We start from the raw sequence: 20,696 nt of genomic DNA, 5'->3' as shown, positions 1-20,696 counted from the left end.
TGTTAAATTCAAACTGAAAGGCGGGAATTCGACTTGTTCAAAGGATACCATTTCTAGCTGCCTACGCAAATATGTCTTGAATTCCCACCAAAACTGAAAGCCAATCCTTCAATCTGCGAAACGTATTCAGCTGTAAATTGTGATTAATATCAGAAACTTTATACTTCGCACCCCGGGGACGAATAAGAGAGCCGGACTCGCCTCCGCACAGCACAGCCGGCGGGACAAATGCGGCTCAATTAATCTTCATGAAGTGGCGAAATCAAAGACGCCGTCCGATGTGACTTCGAAGTGGCCAGGATGATACCGGAATATAGAAGCGTCCGAGCTGGTAAGCCGACAACATGTTGCCGGTGGGCCTGAAATACTCGCTGATACTGGCCATTAGCGGCTGTTTCCTGATCCCAGTCCATAGAGCTGGGGCCGAAACTGACCAGGAGCTGCCGCATCGCATCTACCGACTGCTCGACGGACTCTCCGGCGGTCACAGGCTGAGTTCAAGCTCCACGTTCGCCCTGCTGCTCGCCCAGTTCCTGATTAAACGTGAGCCCAATGAACCGTGCACTCGCGATACGGATGACGGATGTGCGTATTTATTTATGCCCTGTCCATTGCAGAGAAACTGCGCTATGTGGCACCCACGCGATACGAGCGGCAGCTCTACTACCATCTGCTGCACAGGATGGAGCACATCAGGGAGCGATCGGGATGGGTGCGGGAGCCGGGCGTCCAGGGGGAGAGTATGTTTACTACAAAAGCAACTGCGTGTTATTATTTATGCTAATTTAATGGGCAGTCCTTAGCACGGTTTTCCAAAGGAATGTGCTGCTGTTGCCTCCAACGCTCAGACTGGGGGAACTGGATGCCAATGCGGAGTACGAGCAGCTGGCCGAAATCTATTCCAAAGTCGTCAACGAGGGACAACCCAACAGGACGCAATCGGGTGAGTGTTGGGTAAACTCGATGGGATAATAATGGGAGAGTCATTGTGATGCTTTTTTTAATCAGGTCATATTATATAGGAAAGGTAGATTCGTAAGAGGCAGGCTGTAAGATCATGATTCCGATGAATATGTTTATATAGCCCAAGAATTAATGGTAAATTTTAGGAATATGAACTTATTGATTTATGATTCTTGTTTTTTTTAAGACTACAAAGTAGTTATATAGGGCCGCATTCTTCAGTTCCTTGATAATTATGTAAGATATACCCAAAAATGACATAGCTTATTTTACTACCCAGATCTCTGCCTGCGGAACATTGTGCAGCTGAAGCCCCCGAACTGCAACCTGCTCTCCGGGGAGTGTTTGGAACTACTGGCCAGTGACGCACCAGCCTACGGATACCAGCGGACCCACCAGTGAGAGCATATGTCTGCCAGCTAAGAACCATCCCAGCCTTACCTTTATCCCATACCAGGGTCCTGCTGCTCTATGTGCTGCAGCACCAGGTGTGTGCCCCCCACCTGAGCCCCCCGCAGGTGTACGAACTGCTGGCCAGGAGTCAGTGCGACGAGGTGGAGCGCGAGCAGAACGCCATCCGGAGCCTGGGGCTGCCCGTCGCATATCGCGATCTGTATCTGGAGCAAGGTGAGCCGGGGTCGTTGGGTTGTCGATGGCACTCTAGGGGCCATCCTTGCTTATATCGCTGACACATATCTCTGCCACATTTATATCTCCATAACACACATATCTCTGACGCCACAGCCACCATCTGCGGGTTGTTTGGCTACAATGAGTTTGTCAACTGGCGCAACGTAATGGAAATTGGCAGCTGGCTGGAGGGGGACTCGCCGAAGGATATATTGCCCGATGACGGCGATAGTCAGCACATAAGCGATCTGGCCTTGGTGTTCTATATAAATGCACTGCTTCTGCTGCACTGAGCCCCTAATCTATCGAACCGCCCCCTCCATCATTTTCGCTGCTGCTTGATGAGTTAATAAAGTGCCGCTTATTGCTTTTATGGTTGTGTCGATTTCAGCAAGTATGGTGGTTAATACTTTTGTTATTGAGCTGCATCTTGGCTGGCTGAAGGGGGTGGGAGGCCCTTGGCGGAACGGAAACAACATTTGTAATGTGACACATTACTTGCGCTTGGCTGCCCGACTGATGGATATGCAGCAGGACGAGCACGACGACAACACTTTCCATTACAAAATGCTCACACTGAAGTGGAATACTAATATTTGCCCTGACATACTCGAAAACATGGAAGCCGGAGCAGCGAAGCCCGAGGGCCTGCGGAAGGAAAGGGGTCGCCGCCTGGGTTTTGGGCCCCGGCCCTGGCTTACGGGCTCTGGGTTCAGGAGGTCTCCGGCTGGATATTAATGCCTCATTTGCTGAATGTCGAGGGGGTGGCTCTGTAACGAGGGCCGCGGGAACGGGAATGCACCCACTAAGCCTGCAACAAAGCAAGTGCACTGAGCAAAACATTAAACATGTGCATATATTAAATCTTACAGTTTTTTGTAGTGATTTTTTATAAGTTTACATTACTTACAAATTTATTATTTAAAAAAATATTATATTGTTTTAAAATTATATTACAAATCAAGCAGAAATCGGTTTTGAAAAGGAGCATAGTTTCAGCTCTATGAGATATTTTACTTAAATCAAGAACGAAATACTCTTGGAAACGAGAAGGCTTGTGCTGCATTTCGAGAGTTTTTCTTCTTTAAATCAGGAGGACTTTTACTCAAATAAGAAAACTTATTTTCAAGAAAAAGTTGCCCACATTCAAGAGCATTTTTCATTATAGCAAAAGCGCTCTCTACTACAGTTAGCTCGTAAATACCTAAATCTTTTCGATCTGACAATTATATATTTTTATTGGACTTTTAATATACTGATTCCGAATTTTGTTCAGTTATTATGGTTTACAACAAACTACCCACTATTTCACTTGAAGTTATTATGATTGTTAATAACACTAGATTTATAGGTTGTAAGTTTGTTGGAGGTATAAAGGAACCCATTGAAGAGTTTAAAAAAATTAACTTAGTCTTAATAGCACGTTTCTTCAGGTGCAGACAGACACACAGACACCCCGCCTGTACATATGTCGATGCCTTTGTCGGGGGTCATGAATAGCGATGGGTCATTAGTAACGTTGACTTGTCAATGCAGCCGACGACAACAGCAACGACGGAGGCGCCGCAGACATGGCCAACGCTCGGTTTCCATGAGGGGTGGAGGATAAGGGGTGATGGATTGAGTCCTGGCCTCCTGGACTGGCCTGCTCCTTTGCCCATATGCATGTTTTTTCTTTATCATTCCTTTCGGCAGGCAAACAACAACCCTTCAACAACCCTTGCAACCTGATCAGCTGACTTACTGGCCACTGCACACACACACCCCTCCGCCGCGAGTACACCCCCTCCCTAACCCCACCCACTGCAGGGCGTCTCGTGTTGTTTTTGTCCACGCTTGTCCTCGAGTTCATTATGGGCTTATGTCCCTTAAAGTGTGGCTGACTCTCCGGAGGTGTTTATTGTGCTGTTAACTGTTAACTCGCTGGCAGCGGCAAAAACAACATGTTGTTTAACATTCTCTGCGGCTCTCAATCGCCATCCGCACACATCCTTCACCGTTAGCCTCGTCTCGCCTGTCTGTTGTTGCAATGCTAGCTCGAAATGTTTGGCTGCTCTCTTTCTCTCTCTCTCTCTGGATGCTCTCTCTCACTCCTGCGGCGCCTGCGTGCGTGGGAGAGCACCTGCAAGAGCGCCCACCAGGCCGGACTTTGAGGGGGTGGGGAAAGGGAAAGAGAGCAAGCTTGTGGAGCTGTCTTAGGGTTGTCAAATTGCCTAAGAGTGACCATTACTTAGGTTGACTCTTTGTAAATTAGTTTTAAAATCATGATTTGTAGCATTTCTTGCAGTAATTAAAAAAATCCAACTACTCAGTTGCAATTGTTTGAAAACCTAGCATAATAATGTCATTTTAATATTGTTTGTCAATGCCATAAACATCGCTTGTTTAGTTTATATCGGCAAGATCCTTTCACTTTCAATGATAATATAAGAAAAATTAAATTTTCATTGCACGCTTTTAGGCAAACATTACCGTTATTCATCTAAAAAAAAGTAGGTAACTATTAATCAGACCTGACAACCCTGTAAGCCGAGCTTACTGTGCGAATTCAATTGGCGCCTCTTTACAACTTTACATGGCCGGATAAGCGGCTCACGGATATTACAACAAAGCCAGGGACCAAGGATTCTCCGAGTCCGGCTCTCTCTCACCGAGCTGTCAGCCGAGGGTTTGTTTTTTTCCTGCTCTGTCTCCACATTCTCTCTCTTCCGTGGCAAGTGGCACTTCCATTTGCCATGTTTCGACACTCATACGCTCAGTAGTCTCCCGTCAATTAGAGTGTAAAAACGTTACGCTCCACGGAAAAACAAACGGAATCGCTAGAAACGCCAGAAATCATCCGTATCCGCCGTCATCAGACATCCGCTCGCAGGATACAACCAAAATAACACATACACACAACGAATGCGATAAGGCGATTGCAGGAAACTAGCCAAAACGTGGTAATTCGCCGTGATTCTGCATTTTCAAGTGCTCCGATCGAAAATTCGCAGTTCGCCAAGTGCAATGTGAAAGTCAGCTTATACGACAGCTGAATGTGTCAGTGTGTGCGTGCGAGTCCCCCCTGTGTGAGTGTGGGTGAGAGTGTGTGGGTGGGCAGGAGTGTGTAAATGTAAATACCACGAAAATCGCTGAACGCCGAAAAATAAAGCACAAGAAAGAGAAGTGGAGAAGGTGGAGAAGAGAGGAGAGGAGTGGAGTGGAGTAGAGAGAATCAGAAATCAGCGAGCAACGGTACTTGGCCAGAGGCAGTTGGAGAAGAAGCAGAAGAGGGAGCAGGAGCAACAGCAACCGTAAGGATTTGTTCTTGTTCTCTCAGTGTATGCCTGGGTGTCTGTGTGCTTGTGTGTGAGTGTAGTTTAAGGAGACGGAAAAATGCGAAATGAAATAATGGAAATTTATGTGGCTACTCCACTGCCCTTCCACACACATACCAACATAGCCGCCACTCACATTACACACATGCACCCGCACACTTGCACACTTACCCACTTTTATTTATTGCGATTTTTGGGTCAAACTAAAGTTGCAATGATGATGTTGATAATTACCAGTTCGTTCACATCGCCAGCAGTTCAAAAGTCTTTGGGGGAGTTCCCCGCTTTCCGCCCACACGCACACACAAGCACTCACGTAAAAACACCCACTCACACATACAGACGCCCCCCCGAGTTGTGTGCGTGTGTGTGCTCCCTTTTGTTTTAGTCCTTGCTGGGAAAATTACTTTGTTGTAGTTGTTGCCGTCGTTGTGGCAAGGAACGCGGTCTTTGACAGCTTTCAAGTAAAGCGCGCACCTGCGAATTCGCCATAAATTAGGCCCGCGTCCCGCATATGGGAGGCTATACGTTTAGGGCGACGTTGGCCCGATGTCTAAGCACTCAAAGCGCAGGCAGGATAAGCCGCAAAGAGAAAAACGCGCCAAACCTCAAGGCTATCACAGTGGATACTGGGCAGAGGGGACCTCTTGGTGGCCTCCTAATTGCTAGGACCTTTAGTACTAAAGGCGCTTATGTTGAACAGCTATCTTTCAGCGGCGTAGCCAGTCTTTGATTGAGGGGATTTTCAGAACGATTTTTTGTAGCATACTTTTCAGCACGACATTTTGCATAGGATTTAACCCGAAACCCTCCTGAATACATATTTCTATTACATTTTATCTATAAGAAAACAATGTCCTTTAGTGAAAACACTTTTATATTTTAAATTCCAAGTGAGCTACTGTAATAAAATAGATATTTGAACAAAGTACCATTAAAATCCTTCAATATGAGAATACTTTAAAAATCATCTTTCTTTTTATGAATTATTTTGGGTGAAATGTATTTTTGTTGCAACTTAAATATTTTTATTATTTATTTATGTTTTCATAAAATTTGCTTGGCATGAAGAGCTTGTTTGTATGGTCCACAGTGCATCACTGGCCAATCATATTTATTGAATGCTCCCAAAACACAATGTACGTATTTATTGAGGCTTACTAAAACAGAAAATTTCTACCAAGGGATTACAGTTCCATTGGGTTCATTTTGATTCACCTTTTTCATACATCACATTTATTAGTTTATTATTGAAAGCTAAATAAGCACAGTTTGGTATTTCAATGTAGGCTTTCGATGTAAGCTGCCTGCATATTTGTTTGTGCGCTAAATCTAAACTGTGAGTTCTTGGTAGCCGAATATTTTAAGTTAATTAACACGGATGCAGATAGTAGTTCAAAGGTTGGAAATTGGTTTATACTTAGCTGTCGCTGGCTGCTTTTCATTTAATTGGATTAATTTTACTCGCTAATTTTGTGAAAGGTCACATGAAAACACCAATATTTTCCATTTAATTAAGAGACCGTTGTACTAGACCAGGTACTAGATTTCAATCTGTGTATAATTTTTTTAGAGTAAGAGTTACAAGATTTCGTGCCTGTTATTTATTTTTCATGGCAAAGCCTTCTTTAAAAGGTCGGGCATACATATCAGATCTCGTGTTTAAATAATATTACAGAGTGATTTACTTTTTCCCACCCCCCTGCATGTGGGTTTTATACTTGGGGCTTCCCTTAAAACCGCTTAGATGTGCTGGAACAGCGTCGCAGATTAGCCCAATTAACGTATCTCCACTGTGGCTGTCTCTGCGCTGTCTCTGGCCTGTCATTTCGACCACTTTTGGGGAGTCAGAAGGCTGGCATGCGTGAATCGAGTTGATTCGAGATCCTCCCCTCAAGAACCCTCGAACCCCCCGATTCCCCCATTGTTTTTGTGTGTATTTTGTGGTTGCTGGCCAGCCAATTGGCTCTCCACGGATTTTGTGCTCTATTTACCTGCCTTATAAAAACACAATTTATTGCTGGACTAACGTTTTCCCTTTGTACTGGGCGGCTGCCTCAGCTTCTGGCTCAGCTTCTGTTTTCTGTTTTCCGCTGCTGTTTCCCATTTTCTTTTCAGCACTTTTATTGTATTCCGCTGTTGCTGTTTTAGTTCAGTTTTCCCCATGTTTTGTTTCGCTTCCAACTTAACTTTTCCGTTCTGTGGGTCCGATTCCGTTCGCCCGGGGACTTCCCCTTTATTGGCTTTCTGTATAAAGTTTTTTGCGTGACATCAGCCATGGATATTATTCCGCTGGCTGCCATTTTGTTTGGCCTTGTTTGCCTTTCGAATCAAAAAACTAGCCGAGGCAGCGAGAGCAGCTCCTGAATAATTGAAAAGCCAGCCGAGGTTTAGGTTATGCCACCTGAATTTAAAAGCCACAAATGGGAAAAATTCCGCTCCCAAGCAGGCAGCACTCTGGGTGCAGTCGAATAATTCGGTTACCACTTATCCGGCTCACTTTCGCTGCAATGCGAACCCGAAAACCCCATAGTTTTCGGGCATGGTGGTATCTCTGGACAAAAGTTTGCGACTCTCCAGAGCAATTTGATCATTTGTTATGGTCGGAAGTCGGGTACTGGGGAACTACTGGCATTCCGGCAAAAATTCCGCCTCACTTTGTGGTCACGTACTATCTATCTGGTGGGCTAAAGTTTTGAGTTTACGATTTACGATGCGTAAACTTTGTGCCAGAGCTTTCACTCAACTCAAATAAAAGTCGGTAATCTGTGATAAATGACCCCGGCGACGAATATGGATTCCATAAAGGCAATGGTGTTATCAGATGAAAGGCCGCCGCTGCCCAATGAGCTCTTAATTGTGTAATTAAATCACTGCCACTTGAGGCATTCCCATTTCTCATCCATTAGGCTAATTCGTTGGATCAACTTATTCGAAAAAGCAAGAATCAACTATGGCTATTGCAGAGGAGTCAGTTTTCGGTAGGAGTTTTTTGCGTCGATTGAGCGACTGCCTATTAGTTCCGATACCCATGCGTTCTAATTAGTTTCTGAGGTCGCATTTTCCAGGCAAATGAGCGCACGTTTTTGTGCCGCTGCTTACCTGAATAATGAGTTTTCCATCCATCCACACACACACACTCATATCGGCATGGTCCTCTTGAAAACGTAAAGCCGGTGGAAACCGGGGGAATCCCCCTTTCACCGGTGGCACCCACACAAAAGACTGGGCTTCAGCACTCTGCATTGCTGGCCATTCGGAGGCGTCGTACCGGAAAGAAATGCCATTAAAAACGCAATAAAAATGCAAAAAAAGGGGGTAAATACAACAAAAATAAAACGGGTTGGTTCTGGGGAAATCCCGAATGAAAGAAATGCGAAAATATAGCGTGGAGAGTGTGCAAATACAGGCGAGCAGAGAAAGAAGTATGTGGGTAGTGTGTCAACCTCACCGCGTAGTGTGCGAGTGTGCCACCGTGTGCGTGTGTGTAACTAGCCAAGGTGGAAAAATCGATATAAATGAATACGGCAACATTTGGTCGCCCCCGAAAAACAAAAAAAAAATAAACGAAAACGAAACCTCGACTGTCTCAACTTGAGACAGTGCGGCACGGCGATGGGTTTTTTAGCCCTTACGTCAAACTTATAAAAAACGAAAAGTTTTTTTGCACGCACAGCCATCGCGAGTGCTTACCCACTCGTACAACCAGGCCCTCTTTTCCCCCACCCCACAGACACTCGTGCAGCAAAGGAAAACCCCAAGGGGAGAAAGTGGGGGGCGGTGGGGGAAAACCTCCCGAGGCCGTAGGCAGTCAACGCGATTTTAAGCGCAGGCATATGAAAATTGCCATAAAAATATATGGTAAGCGTGCAGCGCGGTTTTCAAAACGATTGGAAGCTTACTCTATCTTTTTGGGGACATCTTATCTTCGTAATGCATTATAAGATGTTTTTATGCTTAGATCGCTATAGGCCAGATCTAATAACCCAAAGCTAATAATCTGCCTTATTACTAAAATCTCAAGAATTTAGGATATTTTTTTGGAAGATCTTTTTTAAATAAAGCTTTATGAGAGTTTTTAGTCACCTTAAGACAATGTTTGGTCTTATTACACATATCTCAGAAAATGCTAAAACTTGGCAGACCTCTCATAATCTCTCAAAAAGTTCGTTTACTGAAGAATTAACCAAATGTATCAGAAATCAGAATTTTATTATAACAAATCAAAAAATGATTGTTACTTAAGATACACATAGGTCCCTACAGTACAGTATGCCAAAGTTATGGATTATAGTAAAAATTTAACATACTAGCGGATTTTCAAATAATAAAATTTTTCCAGCTTGTACTGTTCTTAGGTACGTTCTTAGAAAACATATTTTTGAAAGACCTGACTTAGTTACTTATTCTTTTACTTAAATGCACCACATGGATCTATTTGTATCCCCCCTCAATTTGCTGACAACCGAATGAAACACCAAAATAGGCAACATCAGCACAAACAGTTAATAGAGGCAGCTTCCCGTTGGTTTAGCTTAATTAATCAAATCAAACATCCGCTCGTCTGGGGGACTTCCTGAATCTGGATGCCTCGTATTCCCCTAGCCCCACGAGGGGCACCAAGAGTATAAATAAATAAAGGCGGAAAGACAAAGAGTGGGGAGCCGAGAAGAAAGTAGAAAGAAGAGCAACCGACACAGCGGAGATGCTGCGGCTGCAATGTTTGCCCCAGTAAGTATGCTACACATTTCTCGAGCACGGGTTAAGTGTGCGAAAGAGATGGCTGTGTGGCGGGCGAGAGAGACGGAAGAGGGCCAGAAGAATGAGATGGGAGATGAATGGTTGTGTGTGTGAGCCACCGAAGCTTAACAACATTTGCACGCGTTTTCCCTCCATCTCGGAGACATTTGACATTTCAATTTCAAATTGGCCGGCGTTGGGAACGGCCGAAAAATGGGCAAAGAAAATTTCGGATTTTCCCATCTTCGATTTTATTTCCTTCGAGCACTGTTGCCATCGGCCTGTCGAAGTATCTATGCCCGCTTATTTGCTATGCAGGGTAGACACTTTGCCGAATTGTGCTCGTATTGATTTCTAATTACTCGACCACACAGTATTTGGCTTAAGGTAGGACGCCAGGTGGCAGGTGGCAGTTGGGTGGGCACGTCAGGTGGGTGGGATTTTGGGTGTGGGTGTGAGTAATAGGAGTGGCCACGCTCGATGTGGGGCTTTGTCTATTTGTTGTGGCGGCGTTGCCATGGTGGCTCCTATTGATTTTACCAACGCCATGAATCATGCCAGAACTCAAGCCTATGCTCCTGTCCGCGTGGAGAAAAATTAGGATCCATTCTATTTGGGAAGGCCTAAAAAGTTATTTACACCCGTATTCAAGGTTCAAAAGTGTACAAGGGACCAAGATTTTTTCAGAACCTTGAACTAGAAGTGCACCCAGAAGCTAAGCTTTTTGCGGTGATCCACCAGTATTTATTTTATTAAATTTTGATGTTTTTAACCCCAATATATTGTGTAAAACCATAATTAAATCAAGGTTTGAATAAACATTAAATTATGAAAAACGTTATAACCAGTCAAGTATTACTGGAAATCAAATGTTAAACAATGAGTTTATATAGATTTAGAGCTCTTAAACTAAAAGCCCTAATATTTTCCTAAAATTACCAAAGTTTTCTTCAACATGATTAACAAAAACCACCTTTTTCTTAATTTCCCTGCCCAACTAAGGCCTAGTTTATTTTCGGTGTGCATGGTTAATGCTCGCCACCTTGTTCACCCAGTTTCCCCGCAATCCCTCCCCCTCTTAGCCTGCGATGTTCCATTTGGCCACTGCGTGTTTAGCAATTTGTGGTTATATTATAATGACCACTTGATTTGCGTTTGCGTTGGCTTGAGCTCTTGCCTTTGCTTTCACCGCTTACTAATTGCGCGCTTGTGTCGCATTTGTGTGTACATACTTTCAGGTTGTACTACTAGGGCCGCAGGAGCTCTGCTACCAGGAGGCAGAGGCAGAGGCACAAGGACTTGCGGCAGGAACAGGAGCAACAGTCGCGGAGGCAACGTTGAGACGCATGCACGCTCCATGCTCGCCGCTGGCTGATGGCCAAAAGACTCGGAATCGCAATCGCAATCGGAACTGGAACTCCATCATACGAACGCAATTGAATTGAGCGCCGCCCCGCCGCCCGAAAAATAAAAGAGGAACCCTCGAACCCTTCGCCGCATCAAGCTACGCCCCATTGCGTACACACCTGTGGACACAGAGAGCAGCATGTCAACTTCAAAGCATCACCATTACCAGGTCCTGGCCCTCAGCGTGTGGCTCCTCCTTCTGCTGTCATCATCGTCAACGGCCAGCGCCGCAGTGAGTGCGATTGCGGAGCCGGAGGAGGCGGCCTTTCAAGGTGCGTTTGACATCTAGATATAGCAACGCCCCTGATTTCAAGTGCCTAATTGTGAAATTTCGGTCATTTGGCTCGGGCATTGCAGTTTTCAAAAGCATGGTGGGGGGGGTCGACATATCAATAAACGAGGCCCTATTGTGTGGCCCTTGACATTAATGAGCGACTTAATTATGCGTGAGAGAGGGCCAAAAACCAGAAAACCAGAAAAGCAAAACCGAACCCAATGGACAGAGTGGACAGAGCGGACAGAACGGACAGAATGGCATGGGTATGGGATCGAAAGTTATGCAATGGCTGTTGTCAAATTTCCAGATCCATGGGGGCGAATCTGTCATTGGCGACGATGCTGATGTGTGCTGCTGACACTTCGATTTCAATTGCATACAAAATGCGATTTTTCAATTTCAATTTGAATACGCAATGCACGGCCGGCGGGCAAAGGAGTTTCAAAGGGGCTTTGGGGGGTTCTGGGGGGGAATGGGAGCTGTGTGACAACCTACCAGCGCTTGTGTGCATATGCAAATGGGTTCGTGTGCCTGTCCTCTGTGTCCAGTGCACTTTAATCGTCCCCACAGTTGCTTAATCAACTAGCAAGCCTGCATGCATGCACGAGCTTTGTTGGAAACGAATCCCCCCTGCGTACGCCCATGTGCATCCCCCCTTGATGGCACTTTAACAGAGTAGCTGACGTGTTCGTGTCTCCATCTTCAGAAAGTGCCTCTGCGTTCGTTCCATTTAATACAATGTGTGACGTAAGTGCCGGGCCACTCGGGCGTATGCGTAATGCTTGTAATGTTTTACTTTTTTTCCCCCCTGCCCACATATACTCGTATATGTAGGTATTTTTCCCAAACGAGTTTCCTCCTTCTTCCTGCAATGGCACAATTTCGGTGTCAAGTGAGTGGGTTCTGAGAATGCAAGCCAAATGGCTCTGATTTTGATCCTTTCGCCTCGTGCCCCGCCCCGCCCTGCCTATGAAATTTGCATTTAAATTGCCATCGAACTGGGGTAGGGCGAAAACTTTTCCATTAACCTTAAAATAACCACGCAGAACTATCGGCCAACTGAGTTATTTAAGTACTCATTATGCATTTGAAATGCTGCCATGGCCAGCAGTAAATTACGAAAAGCGTATGCCATCACAGTCGGGAGCAGACGGAACGAGACCCAAACGAAACCAGACCAGAAACCAGGCCCAAAGTCCTTAAAGCTTATTAGAATTTATTGCGGACACGTCGGTCACACCCAGGAACACACACACTTGGAGGAGTGAACGGAGCAGGAGCAGGAGCGGGAGCGGGAGCAGGAGACGTAGACATGGACGTAGACGTGGACAGACAGGACACTCAACTAAGCTCAACTGAAGTGAACTGAAATTATGAACCGAAAAGCGGGCCAAACCCCAAGTTACCAAGGGCTCCGCCCCCGTTATCGTCCATCCATATGCGTCTATGGCTATAACTAAGGCTATGCTAACTGAACACATCCCTTTCCACTCTCTACTTTCTCCATCCCCCCTCAAAAACAGGCCACTGCGGACACACCAGCCCCTGCGACCAACTGTGCTACGAGATCCACGATGGAATGTACGAGTGCGACTGCATCGAGGGCTACGAGCTGAACAAGAACGGTTACAGCTGTCAAGGTGCGTTCCGGATGGGCACATGTCCCATGTGGGGATGGGCATTAGAATGTTAGGGTGGGCTTGCATAGATGCAGAGCCCGGCCTGGCAGGCCACAAAATTGATTTGCCATTTCGGTTATTATTTGGAAATCACCTGTAATGGATGGCATCCAAGTGGGCTGGCTCTGGATTAGCCCCCGATTAAATTTGCATTCCCCATCCCCAAGATATCCGTTTTTGCACAAATTCAGGTTTGTTTGGGGAATTATTATTTAGGAATTGTGCCGCCTCGTACAACCATGTCATTGCCCCCCGGCAGGCCGACAAATTGATATTTTTGTGTGTGTTTTGCATTTAATTTGTGCATTTTCGACAATGTGTCGAAAAAATTACAGGCCAGCCAACCAGTTTAGAAGCTAAAATGCTGTAGCTACCCTCATTTCAAACCAGGGATCTTTAGATAGTGCTAAGAGTTTGAAAAAATTTTAAAAATATGTTCGAAATTTAGGATTGTATAGAATATCATTTATGTCACCCAGAAACATTACGAATTTTACTTCACTTTTTTTAGAACAGATGTTCTTAAAATCCAGACCATCTAAAATTTCGGGTTTCTCAGTCGAAGCGATTCCAAAACATTGATGAAAATGATCTAGATTTTGTTTATCGATATAGAAGTTCCAATAATAGTTCGTCTCCATTTAAAGAATTTGATATTAAATGGATATTGGATATATGTAAATGGGTATTTAGAATGATTTAACCTGGGTGTAACTTAACTTATATTTTTCGCTTGTTTATTGTAGCAAAAGATGTCGAGCTAGAGAAGTCAAACACATGCATATCATGTTTCTAGCTCCAAGTATTGTATTTAACTTGTCTTAAAATAAAATTTAGATACTTTTATAGGATTCCAAAAGGAAAACATTTTAGGACTTTGTGCAAGTTTATATTTTAACCGGTACAAGTATTCATTTCTAAGAGTATGATATATTGAATTTCTTCAATTTCCCTTGTCCGTTCACTGAATTTAATTAAAATGGACGATGTTCATCCCCAGTAACTCAATCCATTTTGATTTTCTAGTAATTAACGCCACTGCCAATGGCTTGGACGGGCGCGGCAAGTCGGACGAGGATGTGCTCTACCAGAAGGGCGCCTCGTTCAGTGCCAAGTTGGCCAACGACGATGTGGGCAAGGAGATGGCCAAGTCGCCGTTCGCGGGTTCCAGCTCGCAGTCCGCATCGCCGGCGGGCAATGGAAACGCGGAGGATGAGTCCGATTCGGGCTCCGAAGGAGATAGCTACGATTACGGCGAGCAGGAGGACGGCAATTCGGAGACCCAGGAGCAGAAGCAGAAGCAGCAATCGCTGAATCTCGCTCAGCAGCAGCAGCAACAAAAAGTCAATTCAAACGATTACTACATATCAGCGGAGAGCATCAACTTCAATTCGGAGTCAGAGTCTGAGGGCCAGGAGCCGGATGTGGCCGACTTCAAGGCGGCCAGCACCACACCTCCGACTCCCAGCCGGAGCACCACAAGAGAAACCACCTCCACGAGCACCACAACCACGACCACAACAACCAGGAGATCCCCCAGCTCAACCAGGGGGACCCAGAACCAAAATAGAAACCAAGTGGATGTGGATTACGGCGAGGAGGGCAGCGATGACTACAGCTACAGCTACAAGTCGGACATGTCCGTCTACGACGATGTCAACAATAATCAATTAAACTTAAGACGCAACAGCAAATCGCAAACATATCAGCAGACAAGCAATACCAACACGGCCAAGAACCGGAGGAGGAACCCCAACGCAACCAGCAATAAGGTCCAAATGCATATCACCAGGGAGGCCACCTCCAACATATCAGCAGTGGGAGCCATGACAACAGACAGGTGGGTCGTAAAAGTATATACTGTAGAGTGGGGCGGAATTCTTCAGCAAATTTAAAAAGAGGGGAGGGGGTGTAATATCCTTTGGCTCTTTGCAAACATTTCCTTGTTGGTCATGTGCAACTTAAGTATGCAGGAATTGTACGAATTCTGGGGCCACTTAAGTCCGCATATTGTGGCTGTCAAAGCTGCATAAGCTGAGCAGCATTTTAAAGCTAAATTAATGAAGTCTAATCAACAATAGCAGCACTCCCACTTGCAATCTGGATTGTGGCTCCGATGGAATCTGTGCCTTGGAGGCCACTGCCGCCAGCTCCCGATGTCTTTGTCCCTTTGGTAAAACGGGCACGGGCTGCCAGGAGGGTAAGTGGTTCTAAGGTGAATAGAAGGACTTCTAAACTATATTTTATCAACTCCCCGAACCCCCAGACATTCGTGCTCATGTTCCCCGTTTCGCCAAGCGATCCTGGCTAGCATTTCCGGCGCTCCATGGCGCCTACAAGCATGTGCAACTCCGCATCGAATTCCGTCCAGAGTCTTTTGACGGCATTATTTTACTGAGTGGAGAACGCGATGATCTCACGGGCGACTTCATGGCCCTACTTTTAAACAAGGGCTTCGTGGAGTTCTGGTTCGACTGTGGATCCGGCGTGGGCAGCGTCCGATCCCGCGAGACCATCCTGCTGAACGAGTGGAACTCGGTGATCATCTATCGCCATCGATGGGATGCCTGGCTGGTGCTCAACCATGGCACCAAGGTTCAGGGCAGATCCAATGTAAATTAACCTTTTAAAGTTAAAAAACCCTTTCCGATATTATTTCAATCTTCCCCAGGGTTTGTTCTCACGTATCACCTTCCGGGAACCAGTATTTCTCGGTGGCATTGGCAACATAACTGGATTGACCAAGCGATTGCCTTTGGCCGAGGGATTTTCCGGCTGCATTCGTCGCTTTGTGGCCAACGAACATGACTACAAGTTCACAGAGCATCCGTTGGGCGATGTCATCAATGGATTCGATATACGTAAGTGATAAAGACTCTTTTTTAAACCACCTCCTGTATTATATGATATCATATCATATCACAGAGGACTGCTCCACGGACAAATGTGTGAGATATCCCTGCCAGCATGGTGGCAAGTGCCTGCCCTCAGATCAAGGCGCTATATGTCTGTGTCCCATTGGATTTGTGGGAGACCTCTGCGAGATTCGAATGGACCTACAGGTGGGTGTTAAAAGAAACTCTTCTCTTTTTGGTAGTTTTAACATACTACCCCTGTTTAGGTCCCCGCCTTCAATGGCTCATCGTTCCTGCGCTATGCTCCACTAGGTGATAGTGCCCTCATCTGGTTGGAGCTCAAGGTGACCCTAAAACCCGAACAGGCGGATGGACTAATACTCTACTCAGGTCCGGAACATCGAGGGGACTTCATAGCCCTTTACCTGAGTGACGGCTTTGTGGAGTTCGCCTTTGATCTGGGCAGTGGTCCAGCTTTAGTCAGGTAAGTTAGGAACCTATAGCTTTTGAAGAATATATATAATAGAATGTGTGATTTTCCTCTCCACAGGAGTGAGCATTCCCTCAGTCTGGGTCAATGGCACACCATCAAGATCTCGCGAACAGCTCGACTCGCGGTGCTCAAGGTAGGAAGTCCCTGACGACTCCTTCACTTCCCTTACTCATCTTCTGATTCTCAATCCCCCAGGTGGATCAGCACCAGGAGGTCATGACCATCTCGTCAAATGGCTTCTGGCATTTGTCGCTGGACCAGAATCTCTTTGTGGGTGGCGTCAACCACGTTGATCGCCTGCCTCTCGACCTCAAGTACAAACCATTCTTCGTCGGCTGCATCCAGAAGGTAGGTAGTATAGAAACGCCGCTTCCGTTTTCAATTTCCCATTGTATTAAGCACCTTTGTTCACCCCCCGCAGATTGACATCAATGGGCACTCGCTGGGCATTGTGGCGGAGGCGCTGGGTGGCAGCAACATCGGCAACTGCCCCCACGCCTGTGTGGCGCGGCCCTGCGGCCCCCTGGCGGAGTGTGTGCCTCAAATGGAGAGCTACGAGTGCCGCTGCAGCATCCACAACGAGCGCTGCAACAAGGCCGCCGAGGTGCCGCCCGAGCAGCTGCCCGAGCTGGCCCTCCACAAGTCCAAGGTCCTCGAGTCGAAGGACAATGGCGAGGCGGTGAAGAAGGTGTCTGGCTTGGCGCACAAGAAGCATTCCAAGAAGCACAGAAATTTGCATAAGCTAGCCCCTGCCAAGAGCACAAGTAGCCCCACAACCACCACCACCACCTCTACCACAACCACTGAAAGTCCCGAGAGGTTGGAGGCAGCCACTGCGGGGGCGCTAAGCAACGAGGAAATCGAAGATGATATCATATTCCGCTTTGTGCAGCAGCAGCAGCAGCAGAGGGAGCTCAAGGGGCAGCAGCAGACGTCCACTCCTGCCCCGACCACAACCACCGCCCCACCCAAGCCCAAACCCAAAGCCAAGCCCAGGTTTGCAGGGAAGCACCATGCCAGCAAGCATGAGCACCACCAGAAGCCGAATGCCGCCTTCACCCGCAAGCTGAGTCGCCTGCCCACTCACTACGAGAGTTTCCAGACGAACCCCGACAGCGACATCCTCACCTTCGACGACAACAACGACTGGGTGGCCAGTCTGCAGCAGCAGGAGTACGGCGATGCCATGGCGGCCAGTCAGGCGCCTTTGATTGTGGAGGATGGAAACCCTGGTAACCCCCAGCCAAGCGATACCAAATACAACAACGAAGAAGACGATGAGAACGCCTTTGAGTTCGATGAGTCCCTGTTCGACGCCACCGACGGAACGGAGGAGTACCAGCGCAAGCAGCTGGCCCAGGACATGAAGCGCATTATGTCCAACTCGAATGCGCACTCGAGTCACAAGAAGGCGGAGGTCCAGTTCCCCACGCAGCCCAGTCAAGATGGGGTTCCGCCCAACGAAGACACATCTCAGTACAGCGACGATTACAACGATGACGAGCTCCTCACGCCTGTGCTGCAGGCCGGAGAGGAAGTCAAGTCCAGCACTCCCCAGACCCACACCGACTGGAGTCTCCTCAAGAAGTTTGACCTGTCCGCCGAGCATCAGTCGCAGATCCAGGGGGTTCGCAAGAACTTCGGGGCCTGCTTCGCCGGCAGCGACAGCTATTTCCACTACAACGACGCGGACACCATGAGCCAGGTGATCAGCTACAGCATCGACCTCAACCTGCGCATCAAGACGCACTCGGAGAACGGGGTGATCCTGTGGACGGGACGCCAGGGAACGACTGAGGAGCACGACGCCTACCTTTCGCTAGGCATCGAACAGGGGTGAGTTAGTGATGGGATTAATAATCAACTTGGAAGTTAAATATTTCCTTGTGCACCCTAGGTACTTGCACTTCCGCTATGATTTGGGATCTGGTGAGGTGGACATACGCTTCAATGGCACCAAGGTCAGCGATGGCCTGTGGCACCGCGTGAGAGCCATAAGGTAAGCACTGAAAACTATATTATTTATAAGGAGTAGTAGATATGTAATTAATACATCGGAAAATGTGTGGAATAATATTTTATATGTGAATTCGTCGAGATACTTTCATTATTGTCTCTGGATGGTCAATATGACGGAACCTAATCCTTATAAGGAATAGTAATATTTAAGTTTTATTAAATAAAAATACAGAAATACCATAGGTATACCATAGGTACTTTTGATTGATCACTTCAATATGATGGATCCTAATCCTAATGATAAGTGGTGTGTCCTTAACTCGATCTATTTATTTGTTTTGTATGATATTTTATACTAGGATACTGTAAAGGTCGATATACGTTACTCCCTCTTGATTGATCACTTCAATATGACTGATCCCGATTCCTTTCCATTACAGAAACTCTCAGGAGGGCTACCTAGAGGTGGATGGAAGAAAGACAGCCACACTGAGAGCACCTGGCAAACTCCGCCAGCTAAACACAGACACCGGTCTGTATGTGGGTAAGTATCTTGGAAATACAGCACCCCTCAGAAGCGGTACTAAAGAATTCGGGTTTTTCAGGCGGCATGCCCGACGTGGGTTACTTTACGCACCAGCGCTACTTCAGCGGAATCGTCGGCTGCATCTCGGAAATCGTCCTGGCCGGCGAGATGAAACTGAACTTCGACCCCAACACGCTGGGAACGGAGCACAATGTGGAGACGGGCCTCCTATGAAACGCTGCACGCACGCCTCAAGACTTTTGATATCGACTAGTTTAAATGTTATGTTAACCACACAAATGTCCTTCGTCGGTTTGTGTTTGTACAAATACGCTTTTAAAACGAAAAAAACAGAGAGAAAGAGTTAGGGTGAGGAACATTTTTTTACACCAGGAGACGCAGGAGTGACGAACTAAGTCTAGAAGGGAAACATACTACATATTATATACAAGCATATTGAGTATATACAAAGGCATACATAGATATATATATATTTAAAGCAGAGGAAACGAAAAACCAAACCCAAAAACCAAAAAACCAAGGCACGCTTCTTATAGAGCCTGTGACTGTCAATACTTCAGATCGGAATAGTTTATATATAACTTTAGCAAAGGATTTATATCGGAGGAGTAAGTCATATAGAATATGAAGCGAGATATAAGAGCGGATGCATCTGAGTAACCAAGCTGTCCATTTGGCGCGGAAATTGACGATTACGAATATCCATAGCGATACTTTAGTGTGTGGTCGCTTTTTTGAACGAACCGTAACGCTTTAAATGCAGAGCTGCCATCTTTTGTACCACACACACTCCCACACAGATACACCCACAGATACAGCACACACACTAACACGCACTCGAACCAACACGGCTACAAATGCAAATTGGCAATTCTTTCGTTCTTCGCATTGCTGTACCTTAAACTATGAACTGTAAACTGAATAACTTGTACATTCTGTACTATTTGGCGCTTCTTGGAAGGTCTAGTCCAAAACCGAACGAATCAAAGACCGGAAGTTGGTAGGAGGGATGGGTAGGATGAGATGGGATGGGAGTTAGGATGAGGAAGCAAACATATTAAGTGGTAAGTTAATAAATGTGTAGCGTGTACTAGATCGTAAGTCAGCACACTCGAGACACACACACACTCGGTCACATGGACACAACACACACGCCTGCCTATATTAACTTTTATATCAAAAGCGTAAGATACTAAAGACACCAAAGAAACTTAAGACATACGTAAGGACACCAAACACTCGAACACACGCGCTGAACCAGATTAAACAACTTGTGAGCGATTTTTAACAATTTATACTAAACAACACAACACACACTACAACCACAAAACAGAGACAACAACAACAACAACAACTAGCTAATGGAAACCAAACCAAAAAACGAACGCAAAGCAATTTAACAATCCCATAGCAAAATTTTAAAGTGCGAGACAAACAACTAATCCGAATAGCCTGTTGAAACAATTGTAAAAGAGAGCGAACAAAGTAAATGGTAATGGTAAATAAAAGAAATAACTAAGGAGGGAAACGTTTGTATTCGTCTTATGAGTATAATTTTGTAGCTTAATGAGATAACAACCACGTATGTAGTTATAAATACATCATAAACACATATGCGTAACTATATATGACTATGAGAAACTATAGAAACAATGGCGTAAAATGAATAAAGAAATCACAACCACCAATCAATGTAAAACTAAATTAAACGACATTCAATGTAGCTTATTTATATGACAAATGAAAGTCGAGGCATTGAGATATTTAATTTCGTACATTGGTTTGCAGAAAATAAAGATAAAAAGATTCTAAGTTTTCATGTTTAAATG

The 20,696-nt window shown here is 45.8% G+C and overlaps 2 protein-coding genes across 4 annotated transcripts; both read left to right on the top strand.

Annotated features, from left to right (window-relative positions):
- Positions 1 to 343: 343 nt before the first annotated feature.
- Positions 344 to 1,978, top strand: LOC108036301 (uncharacterized). The gene is made up of 6 exons (XM_017112312.3): positions 344 to 543; positions 618 to 740; positions 797 to 943; positions 1,244 to 1,361; positions 1,421 to 1,590; positions 1,708 to 1,978. The coding sequence occupies exons 1-6, from the start codon at positions 345 to 347 to the stop codon at positions 1,884 to 1,886; spliced, it is 936 nt and encodes a 311-aa protein (XP_016967801.1). The 5' UTR covers position 344; the 3' UTR covers positions 1,887 to 1,978.
- A 2,386-nt stretch (positions 1,979 to 4,364) lies between these two features.
- Positions 4,365 to 20,679, top strand: LOC108036519 (pikachurin). Of its 3 annotated transcripts, none has more exons than XM_044091882.2 (15): positions 4,365 to 4,535; positions 10,889 to 11,329; positions 12,858 to 12,974; positions 14,040 to 14,853; positions 15,095 to 15,213; positions 15,280 to 15,626; positions 15,685 to 15,874; positions 15,939 to 16,075; positions 16,135 to 16,352; positions 16,419 to 16,494; positions 16,557 to 16,709; positions 16,783 to 18,197; positions 18,259 to 18,360; positions 18,761 to 18,864; positions 18,926 to 20,679. In XM_044091882.2, the coding sequence occupies exons 2-15, from the start codon at positions 11,197 to 11,199 to the stop codon at positions 19,078 to 19,080; spliced, it is 4,080 nt and encodes a 1,359-aa protein (XP_043947817.1). In that variant the 5' UTR covers positions 4,365 to 4,535; positions 10,889 to 11,196; the 3' UTR covers positions 19,081 to 20,679. The 3 variants fall into 3 exon arrangements, with proteins under 3 accessions (XP_043947817.1, XP_016968215.1, XP_016968214.1); XM_017112726.2 differs by having other exon boundaries at positions 4,365 to 4,886; positions 15,098 to 15,213; XM_017112725.2 differs by having other exon boundaries at positions 4,365 to 4,886.
- Positions 20,680 to 20,696: the final 17 nt, after the last annotated feature.

This window comes from Drosophila biarmipes, chromosome 2R (assembly GCF_025231255.1).
Source record: "Drosophila biarmipes strain raj3 chromosome 2R, RU_DBia_V1.1, whole genome shotgun sequence".
NCBI classification, from domain to species: Eukaryota; Metazoa; Arthropoda; class Insecta; order Diptera; family Drosophilidae; genus Drosophila; species Drosophila biarmipes.
This window is presented reverse-complemented; position numbering and strand designations above follow the sequence as displayed.

Excerpts from the sequence above, each read along its gene's own strand:
- LOC108036301 (XM_017112312.3), top strand. The coding sequence starts at position 345 with ATGTTGCCGGTGGGCCTGAAATACTCGCTGATACTGGCCATTAGCGGC. Across the intron at positions 544-617 it reads CGCCCAGTTCCTGATTAAAC|AGAAACTGCGCTATGTGGCA; the intron begins GTGAGCCCAATG and ends TGTCCATTGCAG. Across the intron at positions 944-1,243 it reads ACCCAACAGGACGCAATCGG|ATCTCTGCCTGCGGAACATT; the intron begins GTGAGTGTTGGG and ends TTTACTACCCAG.
- LOC108036519 (XM_044091882.2), top strand. The coding sequence starts at position 11,197 with ATGTCAACTTCAAAGCATCACCATTACCAGGTCCTGGCCCTCAGCGTG. Across the intron at positions 15,214-15,279 it reads GGGCACGGGCTGCCAGGAGG|ACATTCGTGCTCATGTTCCC; the intron begins GTAAGTGGTTCT and ends CCGAACCCCCAG. Across the intron at positions 18,198-18,258 it reads TCGCTAGGCATCGAACAGGG|GTACTTGCACTTCCGCTATG; the intron begins GTGAGTTAGTGA and ends TGTGCACCCTAG.